At 34.4% G+C, this 15,136-nt stretch overlaps 2 protein-coding genes across 20 annotated transcripts in view; one reads left to right on the forward strand and one right to left on the reverse strand.

Moving 5' to 3' along the window:
* MEF2C (myocyte enhancer factor 2C) overlaps window positions 1–15,136 on the reverse strand; it is a 181,623-nt gene that overhangs the window by 150,059 nt on the left and 16,428 nt on the right. For 8 of the 19 annotated variants that reach the window (XM_037731425.1, XM_017508389.2, XM_017508453.2 and 5 more), the window contains exon 1: window positions 11,204–12,106. The exons of 9 other annotated variants lie outside the window; for them this stretch is intronic. The gene's annotated coding sequence lies outside the window, so the exon portion shown is untranslated. Of the gene's footprint in view, window positions 1–11,203; window positions 12,107–12,753; window positions 12,833–15,136 lie in introns of those variants that run through there. 2 more of the 19 variants (XM_017508345.2, XM_037731430.1) reach the window with 2 other exon arrangements.
* On the forward strand, window positions 11,462–12,749 carry LOC119468233 (serine/arginine repetitive matrix protein 3-like). Its single transcript, XM_037731434.1, has 2 exons — window positions 11,462–11,769; window positions 12,329–12,749. The coding sequence occupies exons 1-2, from the start codon at window positions 11,462–11,464 to the stop codon at window positions 12,483–12,485; spliced, it is 465 nt and encodes a 154-aa protein (XP_037587362.1). The 3' UTR covers window positions 12,486–12,749.

Genomic DNA, 15,136 nt, shown 5'->3' on the forward strand with positions numbered 1-15,136 from the left:
GTAATCCTCAGGTAAAATTCTGCATTTTCTATATTTTATGTTTTTTTTCTCACAGAAATAAAAATACCCAAATTGAGACAAGTTCATTTATTCATCATCTCAAGGTTGATAAACTGTGGTTATAATGAATAAGCCCTCAAATCTAGAGAAAAACAGGACGATAAAGACACAATTTGCTGTTTATATTTTCTTTTGAAATAAAAAGTGCATTTCATCTTGACGGAAAAATACGATTCATTCATTTCGTCAACAAATATCTGTAGAATACCTATTATATGCAAGAGTTCTTGCGAACGAATATAAAGAGTAAAAGAACACATATTCATCATAAATTAATTCCATGTCTACATATAATCAAAGTTGCCCAATAAGAAAAATAAATAAAGATTATTAACGCATACTTTAAAAGTGGATAATGCTAAGAAAAAAATTTAGAATTTTTGGCAAGTCTGGTTTCACCATTAAAACTACCTAATAACTGTACATGAAACACTTTCTTCAAACTGAACTTTCATTAAAACTAAGGAGCAATCTATCTGCAATTCAAAACTTTCAGTAAATGACTTTTAAAATTCATGGATGGTATTGTTTTGTTTATTTAGTTCCATTTCTGGTTCTAAAAATAATATAATATTTATTTAATAACATCTAATCTGTGAAAGGTTTTAATTTTCTTGGAGAAAAGAATATATTGTACTTAGCAATCATTAGAATAGCATAAAAATTACAGACTTGGTCTGAATGTGACCCAAATGTAATGGACTTAAAGTATTATTGAAAAATAACTTTTAATAAGCATCCCACCAACAATTTCTAAATGATCATTAGCAGGAATGTAAAATAACTAAAATATAGTGTAACGCTATGATAATAATTTACTAATTACTGATCACTTACTATGTGTCTGCATTATGATTTTATATGTATTATTCTAGTCAATGCTTAAAAAACTTTTAAGAGGTGAGTGATTTTATAATTCCCATTTTACAGATCCTGGAAGTGGGACTTTCTGGTCATTAGAACACCTGTCTAAAACCACTAAGCAGAAAATGAAAGGCTGGCTTTTGAACTCAGTTTTGGTTGTTGCTCTTAATCATTACTTTTTATTGTTTATGGACATGTTTTTCAATAGCATAATATGCATAATCAAAGAAATTACATTAAGTGTGGAAATGTGGTCTCCAAGCTCTTTATGCTTGTTTAAATGATCTTTTCTCTCTTGTGTGTATCTTCATCCTTTCATGCTTTGTGTGTCTCTCTGCTCTTCCCCACCGAAGTTCTCCACACTGTACACACCACACACACACACACACACACACACGTGCGCGCACCCACTGGAGTTCTGGCCCAACACTTAATTCACAGAGCAACCTAAAAGGCATAATTTGGTTGAACTTCTCTAAAAACTGTACCACTTCCTGGGAGTCATGAAGTTGCTCATGTTTGTCACAAATATACCATCCAGTGATCTAAAGCTGCTGGTGTTCCTTACAAAGACTTGATCCTATAGCCCTTGCTGTTTCAAGATCAATGTCTGCAGCTCTTTCAAGACATGGCATTGGGCGGTGATGAACCACATCAGTTTATCAAGTGTAAGGAGATAAGCTAGCATCTAAAACAATTCTGTCGCCCATGTGTAGTCAAAAAAAGTTAAAAGTGCACTTGCTTTCACAATACCAAAGACTTTGAAGTAAGAAGGAAAGTCAGACAGGAGAGAATCCAAAAACAATGAAAACGGAAGGAAAAACACTGAAGTCAAAAATTGTCTAATTTTTTTGAAGCTATAAAATGCAAGAAGCGGAGGGAAAAATCACATAGCGCTCACTCTAAATCAAGCAAGATCAAATAATCTTGGAAGGGATATTGCTGACTCATTTCAACCAAAGGGTCATAGGGAAACAAATAATGGGTATTGAGTATCTTACTTAGTCTTCCACAAATCTATCAGTGTCATCATGGAAATTTTTTCTTTGTTGTTTATGTAAGGGGAGAGAAATTCAAACATGAGATGAAAGAAAAAAATAGTCAAAATTATTTCCTTTAACCTCTAACCTATAAAGACTCTAAGCGGACTTCCAATAAATACTAGAAATGGAAAACAAATTCATTTAAAATAGACAAATTTGTTAGGCTTCATTTAGTTAAGAAAAATCATCCAGAATAAATTAGGTCTGCATTTACGTAATACCTTTTAAAGATATTAATGTTAACTGTAATAGAAGGGTGAAAAGATCTACTTTTTAAACCACATAAACCTCTACTGAAAGACCCCCTATAGGCTCCTCAAATATGGATGAAAAGCAGATACCTTAAAGAAGTAATTGTTTTTTTGGTTAACAGAGTTTAAAGTTTCTTAAATTCTTGACCAGAGAATCACTTACTATGAGAACCTCTAATAGAGTCAACGTTTTAATCCGGTATAGTTTTATCATATTTAAATAGCAAGATGGTTTATTTTCTATTTTAAAATTTCCATTTCATACATGTGTTCAACAGTTGAAAGTTTACAATATATCTGACAACATTTACCAAGGGGTATAACTCAAATGATCCTACTGTTCCAGATAATTTCCAAGAAAATAAGGAAATCTCTTATAATAGACTAATAGAAGCACAGTTTTAACCTGAATTTTTAAATATGTGTAATTTTCTAACAAATAAATGTAAAAATTATTGACTCATATCTATATTAGCATTTAAAAAACAAAGTTTAACATTTTTTTCCTCCCTTGCTAATGGGCCTTGAAAAAGTGCCAGTTATAGGAATACGCCATTGTGATCATATTCTTATAAGCTGCCTTATACATTTTTAAAGATCTATGTTGTATGAATTTCTTAACAGTTTATTGGAAACACTGCATTCACAGAAAAATAGGTGCTTAATATTTAAACATAATTAAAATTATTATTCTTATCTACTTAAGTTTCAAGAGAAATAAAATTAAATTAGACTTAACTGTTGGTCTAATTTGGTAAATTTTATATAGGCAATAATTAGTGTAGTGGATTAACGACTAAACTAACATTTATGTGCTATTCATATATTGTTAAATCAATAATTTAGTTTAAAAATAAAATTAAAACAAATATTTATTAAGTGGTAACACTTTCTCCTGAAGGCTCTCATTTAATATGTTTCTAAAGGAGAAGGCTAGTTTTAGAAAGGTGTGCTGGCAATAATCTGATTGCACCTCATACAAATGAGAACTCTACTGATTGAAAGGAGCCATGGCAGCTAGAAATTATTTTTTAATTGGATTTTTTAAAAATCACATGGGTTACAGTAGAAAATGTAACTGGTAATTAAATCATGCTTCCTTACATTTTTTTACTTTATTTTTTAAGGAGAAGTACAAGTTTTTAGACTACAGTTTCAGATACAAGTATTATTAACGCAGATATTTAGAAGTCTATTTATTTTGCATGATATTAAACACATTACTTATACTGTACCTTTCAAATGAAAAGCATAAACCAAATCTGAAAACTAAAAGCTCACATTTTCTCCCTTTGTACTCTGTATTTTGACCTAATAATCATTTAAAGTGTGGGTGTTTATCAATAAAAATTATTGCAGCACCACACATTGTGGTGGAACGTTGCTATTTCCCGAGATAAGTACAAAAAACCTCAATGCTAATTTGCATCACAAAAATGATCGAACATATCTGGAATATAATGCACAGGCTTCATTGAAAAGAAACCTTTCTATTTTTCTTTGTGAAACAAAAAGTACAGATATCTGATTGGGCTTGGGTGTGCTGGAGGTAGGGGGTGGGGAAGAGGTCTCATTTTCTATCTCACACCTATTGTTTTAAACTGCTATATGGGAATAAAAAGGAAACATACTGAATCCACTTTGCAGTTAATGTCTCAGTGATTTAAGAGGCAGAATTTTCAAGTTAAAGAAGGGAAACATTATGCTTTTCCTTTCCCAAAGCTATTTCCCAGGAAGAAGGCCCTCTGTTCCTTAGCCTATGCAGGGGGAAAAAAGGACATTACTTAGGGCTGAAATCACTCCGAGACAGAAGAGGGGAAGTTTATGATGTGGCACTGTGCACTGTATCTGGTCTGCAGCCAGGAAGTTTTCATTTTGTAGCTCGGCTGCCAGTACCTGCCCTGCATATTCAGGATTAAAAATACACCAGAGCTCTACCTGAAAAACGGTGGATGTTACAAAGAACTAAAAGAGTTTATTTTTCTTTCTTTATCCTGAGTATAATTACTGTTTTTAAAAAAGAAAGAGCTGAAACTATAGTAACTGGAGGTTTTCTTTTTCCTTTTTAAACTCCTCAAACTACCTTCCCACAAAGCCATTTAAGTTAAATGGTACATTTACAGACTCACCTACATTAAGGATATAACTTAAAACATCTGCTTAGACACATACACTCTGTTCAGATATAAAAAATGTGGCAAAAATTTTAAAAAATATAGGACCACTATGTTCTTAAAATGTGTGTTCTTCTCCGTGTGTGTTCATTCATTCATGAGATCTTTGACTGCAATTAGGTAGTCGGTCCTATAAAGGCTTCCTTGTGTGACCATAATTTCTCAAAGTAAAATGCTCCAGTGAATATTTCTGCTAAATAATCACATCTTCAAAATTACTTTAAAGAAATTCCAATCCCTCATGTTACATTTAGCAATAATGCCAGTTTTCCATAATAAGCCTTGCTTGGACCACCTTATTCAGGGTCAACAATCAATTAGAAGATAAAAAATATAAATTGCGTGTTTATTAAGCAGCAGACAAATTTCTTTGTCTCAATGTATTTATATTAATGAATCTATTTTCTAATTTTGAAATTAAATATGCATATTTAAGCCAAAGCTGCCTATCTTTGGGCTTTGGGGAAGGATGCACATTCTCTTGCTATCCTAACTTGCTGAAAGAATCACAGGTGTGAAAAAAAGACGGGGATAGTTTTTGGCTGTTTTTTAAAAAAACGCTTCACATTCTATCGAAGGACCATATCCACCTCTTCTCTAATCCAATATGCTAGGGATCCATAGTATCTGACAGTAATTTATATGAATTCTTCATGTGCATCTTATCTATGGCAACAAGATACAAGAGGAAAACCAGAGCACCACGCTCATGATGCTATTTGGAAAAAGCAGGTTCTCAAAAGGGACTAATTCAAAGATCAGTTAGTTCCTCCAGTCTGTAAAAACAAGTTTAGTGTACTTAATTTAAATCACTGCTTGAGGACTTGCACTGTCATTCTACATGAATCCCAACCACTTGCAGGAGGAACAACATTGCTCCATTCATTTCAAATTTACAGCATTAAGAATTAATAAAGTCTCTGTAATGTCTGCATTATTTAAGAGTAATGATTCCTGATGAAATCTGCCTGTAATAGTTTTACTGTTTTTATTGCTTGTAATGTCACCAATTTCCTTTTCAATGCACTCAAAAGATTTTCTTCATGTACTTTGAGCTTTGTTTACATTGGCTGTATTTTAAAAATATATATTGAAATATATATATACTAGTACAATAAAATGACAATGTACAGCAAATGAATTATGGTGACGATAAATAAATGTTACTTATATCACCTGAAACTAAACCATGAATTTATATACCAGGTATCCCATAATTTCCATATTTAATAGGAATATGACTTTTTGCAGTAAACATTAAAATAGTATCAAGGAGATGTGGGATAATAGTACATTGAATAGTCTTTTCTATAATCTTATTTTTACAATGGTATTTGTTGTCATATAACATTCTTTAATTATTTTTCTTACACGGGCAAAAATAACATAAGAACACCAATGCTATCTTCATATTCTTAAAAGAGAGGGGTAGGGAATGAATGCTTTCAGCACCCTGAAAGCATTATGCCTCAGTATTGTCTGTAAAGTAACATAGCTACTACTAAATTCTTGATTTGAGCAAGACCAAAATTATTATAGTGTACTTTACAGTTATTTCATGCATGAAAGTTAAAAAATACTGAAATTACAGAACTTTCATAGACTTTTTTTTTCAGTATTCAGTGTAAGATAGGTTGTCAATAAGAGCTGCTTTAAATAGCTGACAATTTTCTTTGCTAACTATATAGTAGATCATTGCAAATTATTTTCTTTCTCATGCTGCTATTCACTTACATACTGCATATTTGCTTCAATTCTCCAAGGGAAGAAATGTGGCTCTTGTGGGAAAGGTCCACCCCTTTCTACATGTTTGCTTCCTTGAACGAAAGGAACACACCCCCTTACATTCTTTGAAATGTGTCCAACAATTGTAATAGAACTGTATTATTGACTAAATTAGAAAACCTTAAGTGATAGTCAAATATTGTTAATATGCTGCATATTTTGAGTCAGGAGAACTAAATGACACATACACAGATAACAGAAATAAAGTTCAATGTAGTGTCTACACTTGGATGCTTAGAATGTTTGTAAGTATTAGTAGAAGAAACTTGTGAATGTTTTTGTGTACGTGTGTGTGGTATGACACCTCAGGAAGAGGCCCATAAATGTTACAAGTTTTTGAGGGCATGGGTCTTTCAATATAAGACCCATTAGAGGAATGACCCCTTCCTTTCATAAGTATATTATAGAAAAAATATTTAGAAACTTAGGAAGTAGAATCAGAGAGCTGTTTGAAGTCACAAACATGCTAACATTTCACAATTCCACGTTTATCATTCTAATGGCAGAAAACTCACACCAAAGTTGGTACCCACTAACTTCTACCTCATTAAGGCAAGCTGCTGGTCATTGGATATTATGCTCTAATAAGACTTCCCATTATGTAGAATAATATATTTCCTTCCAAGGCAAGTTTTTCTTTGTTGTTATTTTCTAATAAAGTAATATACTCCACATTTATAATTTTGCATTCATCTTTAATTTTATCTTTTCTAAATATTCTTTTTATTTATTACACTTTTACATAGAAATTTGCAAGTGTAAAGACACAGCAGGCAAAAAAAATATATCTCTTTTAAGATATTTTAGTATTTAATTGAAATGGATAGTCCTTGTGCAATTTGTTTATCAGGCACTTCAAAATGAACTCAACTATATAATTTCAAGGCCTACAAAATGGAAGCTTTGTTATTTGCCTATGTTTCTCATTTGAAATAAGAGTGAATATCAAGAGTGAATATATAACTGGAACTGAAGATAATAAACTTATTAAAACTTAGTAAGATATTGTTATGGTCAAAGATAACCCGCAAGCGTGTGCCACAAATCCACCCAGATGAAACATCTCATTCACTAAAATTTTCTATCTTATTATAATAATGCACAGAAAATTAAATACATAAATATTAATTTTATGTATCCAGAAGATGTAGGCAATGAAAATGCAATGTTTACATTTATGGGTGACTCATTAGTGTTTTATTGTGTGAAACACTAGGAGGCATCAGTTGGGTAAAAAAGGACTTCAATTTTAGAAGAAGCAAGAAATCACTGTAAAGTTGGGTGTGTAAGAAGTTAAGATTTTCAAAATGTTGCTATGCAAACCAAAACTTTATTTTCTGAAATAAACTCTCAAAACATCATATTCTGTTGTAAAGAATAATCTTGATATAACATTCATGAAATATATATATATATAATTTGACCAATAAATTTTTATCAAGATATATTTCAGATGTACGGATTCATAACTATGTAATTACACATTTTTATGTAGAATATATTTGGTAACAGAGTATCATAATGGATATTGACTATTATGCATTTTCTGCTGAATTACTCAATAACATGAGTGTATGTTTTACTTCTGGCAAATTCTGTTTTGTGCTCTTTACAACGCCTCTGAAAATGTCTAATGCATTTAAGCCTTATAATACCTGCTTCATGTAAGCAGACAATTTGATGTCTGTTCATAAAGAAATGATGGAACTTAAAATTTAAAACAATGAAGACATACATGAAAAGGACATGTTTTCTCTTACTTCACTATTGAAAGCCTGTCATTTGAAAATGGAGTTTTCCATTGTTTGAATGGTTCATAATTATGAAGCAACAGGGTCGAAGTGTACTTATCTAGCAATCATTTGAAATTGGAGTGTCTTGCCATTCCTCAACAATCAGCTTTTATCTTTGCCCTATCAAAATAACATGTGAACTGTGTAATCTGCCTTTTATAAGGTGCATAGACTCTGCTGTCGCTCCTGGTTTCGTGAATCACCTCTGTAATCTGCTTTGATTTCCTAAAGATGACAGATCTCGGTGAACAGTCAAGCTTTACTAAGTGCAACACAGTCCACCCGTCTATGAGATTAAGGTACAGTGTTATCGACGGGGGTCGTAATCACCTATCTTTCCACAAGCAGCATACTGATGGAACATCAGTGATTAAATCCTTCCATCATGTCCAGGCAATCACCATATTAGCACAGAATGAATATGTGTATTTTGATAAGTTTTAGATTTTAATTTGTCTGGTATTTTCTCAGAGGATGTGCTTTTGAAATAAGAAGTAAAACTTTATTAATAATCTCTTAACAGTCCACCCTGTGCACATTAATTGCATATTAAATTCTTCTATGTTGCTTTGAATCATGTCCTCAAAACCAGAGTTCTCTTTAATAACTATGTCTTTGTTGTTATGTAGCACAAGTATTGCTGCACAGCTATTTCCCCATTTTTGTCACTTTCTGAGATTTCATGGACTCAAATTATACCACACTTTAGAGTTGAGAAATAAAACCACAAAAAATACTACAATAAACAGAAGAAAGTTTTTAAAGATAATGTTAACATATGCTAAGGAATTACTCAGTGCTGTTCTTTATAAAAGAAGTTTAAATACAATAAATTATTTATGAGAAAGATACATTTGCAGTGTTATGCAATTTATTGATTCAGTAAAGTTAGGACCAAGGAAAATATTTCAGGTATCATTTCCCCCAAATTGTGCAAAATGAACATGTTTACAAAAAAGACAAAAGGCAAGGTGCCTCTTGTTATCTAAGTTTTATGGAGTTATCTAGTGTTAATGTGCTTCTATCTTGAAAAGTTAATATCTGTGATTGCACACTTTTAAAATATGAATAGGTCAGAAAAGGTGAAAAACTGTTTTATTATAAAGTACTCATTTGTTATTGAAATAAAAAACAAGTTAACATTTAATAAAACTTACACTTTAATATTATATTTCAATATATTCCACATGCACAGCAATCAGGATGCAAATAGTGTAATTAATGAATGAAGTAAAATGCTATCTTTCTTACGAAGTATGAAAAACATGTTAAACATTCCAAAGCTGTGTGAATTATATTAATAAAAATAGTAGAGTTTTATAAAATTTAGTAAAACTTGAAGTAAAAATAACAGCCGCCTACTGTCTCCTTGACGGGAGAACCAAATTTTAAGCAAATGTTATGTTTAAAGACTGTTTTGGTGAAAACTTTTAGAATTGAGTTAGCAGTTGACTACACAGCTAAATGTACTTTTCTACAAATAGAATGAGATACTTGATTTAAAATATTTCTTTCCTCTTGAAATAGGATGTTAGATAGGGACATCTCATTTTACCTATCAAGTTCTCAATCTTGCTTTAGAACTACTTCTTTTAACTTAAATAATTTCATACATACACTGGAAGACAATAATATGGCTTATTAACTGCATTATCATTAATTGAAACTGATGGAGAAACAAAAATACTGCTTATACCATATTGGTACATATTTTTTAAAGACTACAAAATTGACATTATTTTTTAAAATTAAATAAGATGTTTTAGTTTCAAATTAGAGATTGTTGATCTATTTAAAGCTAAAATTGGTATGGAATATGAGGTTAAATGGGGTTCACAGGTGGTCACATTTCCACGTCCTACCAAGTCTCTAGGGATTGGAGTTATTATACTCCACATAAACATCTTTACTCTGCAACCACAATTCCATTGCAAGGTGCCAGTGAAAAGTAGGCTGGTCACTTTTTTTTTTTTTTTTTTTTTGGACTGGTATAATGAGGTGGCTGGAGTTTCCTTTACAGCACTCAGAAAATATATGCAGTCACCAAGTATTTCATAAGACAGTTACTATTAGAGTTAGTTTCAGATTCACAATAGTAAAACGCACTTTGTGTCAAAGCAATTCTCCACTGAGGACCGGTTAAGGAACTGGCAGAGAGCCCAATTCTACTTATTATACTGTCGGCATTTACATATAAAGTATTTTATACAAAAGACAGGCATTCCTATAATGTGACAAAAAAAAAAAAAAAAAAAAAANAAAAAAAAAAAAAAAAAAAAGGCTTTCCCCAAAGAATGATAACTACTGGACTTTGAATAGCCAGAAATGATTCATATATAAAATTTCCCTTAAAAATCAATAGCCATGTTCAGGGAAGGACATAACATTAGCATTAAATTTAAATACTTGCATAATCTTTAACAATACAATAAACAATGTGCTGCATCTATATCTACTTCCTTTGTGCCAAACTTCATCACTGAGTTTGGTAACTTTCATTCCAAGTCCAAAGAGAAGGCAATTTAAGTGACTTAACCTTGCTTGCTTTTAAACAGCTATATATTTGACTTGACCTGAACAGCAATCCATATGGCTGAAATCGAACGTGAATTGTGAAATGTGTAGACTACCATGGCAGGGATATTACTTTTTGTCCACACCAATTAAGAAGCCCTCTGTCAAGCCAGCACTTTGGTGAAGGAAGGAAATGCACAAAGGTATACTCTGACAGCCATGCTTTAGCTCAAACTAATCCCAAGAATTAGTGGCTCAGAAGCATAACCCAGGGCAAATCAGTGTCTTTGGGGGGACTCATGGGAGCATCTTTCCACAGTGAACTAACTGATAAATCTTAAGACATCTACTTCAAGGTCACAGAACATGCTGTGAAATATTAAAATCCACCAGGCTCCACACGCTCCACCATATCAAACATGCTAATGACGTGAACTAACTTCATGAAACTTTAAACACACTGGTGTGACAGGAACGAGTCAGGAGTGATTTCAATAGCTGATGGCAAACCGATACGACTATCTAAAAAGTTACTTTTAGCAACAAACAAGGAAATCATGGAATTTAACGAAAAGAATGCACAACGAGCCTCAACTTCAGCCTTCAAAAAAAAAAAGGCACAGGGATAGATAGACACAGTGCCATGGAATATATTGATGCAGATTTTAGAGACAATACCAGGGTTTTCTATTTCCTCGAGAAATGTCAGGGGTACTTACATGAGGGAAGACCCGATCAGATTAGTCCTTGGGATATTTTCCTTTCTTAAGAGAGAGAGAAAGAGAAAAAAAAAAAACAAACAATAATCTTTACTTCGTCCAGCGTTGAAGTGCTTCTCCACCTGATTCAAACATGCAGCCACGGCGACCCACACAGAACCTTCAAAGTCAATCCAATAGCAGCCCGAAGATGTCTGGGTGTACGCGTGTGCTCAAGTGTCTGTGACTGCGAGCAGAGCGAGCGGAGAGCTGGAGACGATGTGTGCGTGTGTGCGCGCGCGAGAGGAGCGCGCGCGAGGGGGGGGGCGCGGGGCCGCGCATTCGCGCGCGCCAAGGCCGCTCCGAAGAGGAGGAGGAGGAGGAGGAGGAGGAGGAAGAAGGAGGAGGAAGAGGAGGAGGAAGAGGAGGAGGAGGAGGAGGAGGAGAAAGTGGCTCTCAGCGGCCGGTCGGATTAAAAGTAACCAGACTCGTCCAGAAAACTGCGTCCAGGAAGGAAGTGACAGAAGACGAATGGGAAAAGGAGAACAGCTCACAGCGTTTGAAACATCGCGTAAAAAAGACTGGGGGTGGTGGGGGCGGGGGGATGGAAGGATACTGGGAGGGGAGGCGGGGGTGGCAGGGAAGACGGAGCACGCAGGGTTGGGGTTCTAAGCAGCACGTCCGATGAAGTGTCTTTTGCCTCCTTTTTTTCCCCTTTATTTAATTTTGTCCTTGCCTTTGCTTCGCGCTGCCTTTTTCTCTCCGACTCTCTCTCTCCCCCACAATCCCAAACCGTTGACTCTCTCCTCGCGAGCTGGAGAAATCATCAGTTTCACTCTTGCAAAAGGGGGGCGGGACTAGACCTCGGAGCATTTTAATAAAACAAACATACAGCAGCTCCCTCCTCACCCCTCCAGTCTCAACTAGATTGATAAATTACTCCACTACACTACTTTAATTATGTATATGGTATGCAGAATAAATCACTGAACATCAGTACCTCAATCAAGCACTTTTAAATGATAATTGCATCTTGGTGAATCAATCTTTCCATTCCTGACATTTTGCTAATTTTAGTTTTACGGTGGGGTAATAGCACATGCCATACGCAAACCTAATGACAATTCTTTATTGCACGAAATGAAGACAACACGGCGAGCGGCGGCTCCCTGCTCCTCTCCCGGCGCCTCTGCGGAGGACGCTCGGAGAGAACCTCGTCTCCCGCTGCCGCGCGCTCGCTCCCGGGGGACGCTGCGAGCCTGCCAGCAGGAAAGTCCTTCTAAAGTCGGGATCTTTCCTCTGACCAATAGGAGCGCGACCCTAATAGTTGCTCTTGTGACTTTTCCCCCTTTTGGACACGCGTTAGCCACTTCTCTCTTCCACCGGTCGGTGCGCTCCTCCGTTACTCACGCGTAAAAGCCACGGTCCAGGATGTCTGCAGCACTCGATTCCAGCGTGCTTTTCCTGCACACCCAGAAGTCGCGGTTTTCACCCCGAGAGGCTGGAGCGCTAGACAGCGAGCCGAAAGGTTTCTCTAATGCTAGTAATGTACGAAATAATAAAATAATTACCGGTATTTGAGATCTCGACTTCATCGCGGGGCCATGAACTTTCTAATCAGTTTGGAAATATTTACCGAGGCAGCAGCTTCCTCGGAGATCCTCCCCCCGCTTCCTCCCACTCTATCTCTTCCACACCTTACTGGACTTCATCCAGGTCATTAACATGTAAACCAAACCAACTTCCCAAATGCATTAGGCTACCCTAGCCGATAGCTGATGACTTCACTTATCCTGAAGAGTTTCAGCTGCACAGGAAGCAGAAATAGAGACTGATAAGGGAGGATACTTACGTTAAGGTTAAAGCATGCTAAACACTTTTCCTTACCAAAAAATAGGTTTTAATATTTAGGAAAGGCTACTAGAGATTGGCACCTCCCGCCCTAACCAACTATTAATGTATACCACGCCCAATAAAGCCAAAGATAAAAATACATCAACTAGTATAGAATCACGAAAAGACAGGATTGCATGCCAGTAGAATTACAGATTACATAAAATGTTTAAATCAAATTAATTTTTTAAAATATTGTGAAAACAAGAAGAGAAAATTCATAGAACATGGAATGTATGACCGTAGACAATACCAATATATTGAAACATCTAGCTAACTGAAGATATTTCCTCACTTTAGAAAATTCCTTTTAGCACTGTGTTTAACCCAATGACTAGTTGTATTTCCTGTAAAGTTCAGCAATATGCCTTCAGACGACTATTTTTATGTATGAGGACAGTATGGTTCAAAAAGCCTCCTGCTTCGATGTAGGAGGTATTTGATGTCAGTACCTTTCCTTGGAAGAGTGGGCTCAACATTTAGGCAACGGTCCCAAGGCTTCACTTGAAAGGGGAAGGTTGATTTTATAGGCAAGTACAACTAAATCTGAACAATCTCCAAGCTTCCAGCTCATCATTGTGACTATCAGCACAGCTAAAACGATTCCCTCCCTTTTATTATAGGAATGCATCACAAACTGTCACAAAGCAAAACCCATCTGAAATAGTAGTATTTCTTGCAGATAAGCATCTACGATGTATTTTGTTTGCCAGTTTGTTTTTCAAATGGTGAGTTTGCCATTACCATGAATTCATTTTAATAATATGGCAGAGTGCCTCTGTCTCAGTTTCCATTCAAAGTACAACTTCTCTGAAAATCCAAAAATTTAAAGGGCAAAGATATTTGGAATACTAAGATTTGTCTATATATGGTGGTAAAAATAAAATTAATTTTCTTCAAGATTCACAAAGGTCCTGAAAAAGCAAAGCATTTGAAGGATCATCTAAATTTATTGCCATGATACCTAAAATTAACGCAGTGAATTATAGCTGTCTATTTGACATGAGCAAACACATAGCCAATGCATGAATTTCAGCCATGCTATTTTTGATGAATTATAGAGGGTACTTCTATTTACCACAGTGCATTTCAGTTTTAGATTTGTTTCCTTTCAAAAGGAAATTATATTATCTTTTCATATTTTAAATAAATATTTAATGATAAACATAACAAACTCATAATTTTCAATGATAGTGCAAGCATTCAAAAATAAGTATAACCCCACACTGGATAATTTGAAAATAATTTGGATCTGGAAAGTATCACAGTTGGCTTTTTAAAATATAGGATTTTCCCCTTAGCAGATTTAGCTTCTTAATTATGTGTGACCTAAGTTAATATTACCATTAGTTTTCTTCCCATGAGCCTTTATAGTTGAAGCAGAAGAGAAAAGGTATGAAGAAATATACAATAGAAAATCACCTGACATTTAAAATTATTCATGAGTAATCCACAAAGTAGTTAATCCAGAGTGTGCTTTGTATTCTTTAAATACTTCTGAACTTTTGTTTTCTGTTTTAGTTTTAGTTTTTTTTGTTTTTGTTTTTTTTTTTTTAACTAAAATCATCCTGATCCTTGCCATCTAATGGTACTTTGGATCGGACTATTTTCTCATGCAGGGAGGAGCTTGTACTAAGTTTCAGGAGACCTGGATTCTCTATTTAATTCAAATTTTTTGCCATACTAAGGAATTCGTTCTTTCTAGGCTTCAGTTCGTTTATGTGTTAAATGAGTTCTCTAACCTATTCTAGTTCTATTTTCTATAAACAGAAAATGTTTCTACCGTTTAAACCAATTGCAAGGTAAGGTCTATCTAGTGAAATAATAGGCTACAATTCCTTTCAAAGAAAATTATGTCTGGGATTGATGTACTATTGGACCAGCTTTTTTTCTAATCCCAAATATTTCCTTCATTAAGTAATAAATGTTTTATTGTGAATGTAAATATACAGTCACTTGTTTTTTCCTCAAAAGAATTATGTGTAGCCATATATTTAATTAAAGTGCCATAGAAGTTACAGAGAGCATGCTCCTCGGGATTTTAACTCCAGGAAAAGCTAA

The sequence above is a fragment of the Cebus imitator genome, unplaced genomic scaffold (genome assembly GCF_001604975.1).
Source record: "Cebus imitator isolate Cc_AM_T3 unplaced genomic scaffold, Cebus_imitator-1.0 Scaffold16, whole genome shotgun sequence".
Classification (NCBI taxonomy): Eukaryota; Metazoa; Chordata; class Mammalia; order Primates; family Cebidae; genus Cebus; species Cebus imitator.

Coding starts and splice junctions, on each gene's coding strand:
- LOC119468233 (XM_037731434.1), top strand. CDS start 11,462: ATGTGTGCGTGTGTGCGCGCGCGAGAGGAGCGCGCGCGAGGGGGGGGG. Junction 11,770..12,328: donor TCGCGTAAAAAAGACTGGGG/GTGGTGGGGGCG, acceptor CACGAAATGAAG/ACAACACGGCGAGCGGCGGC.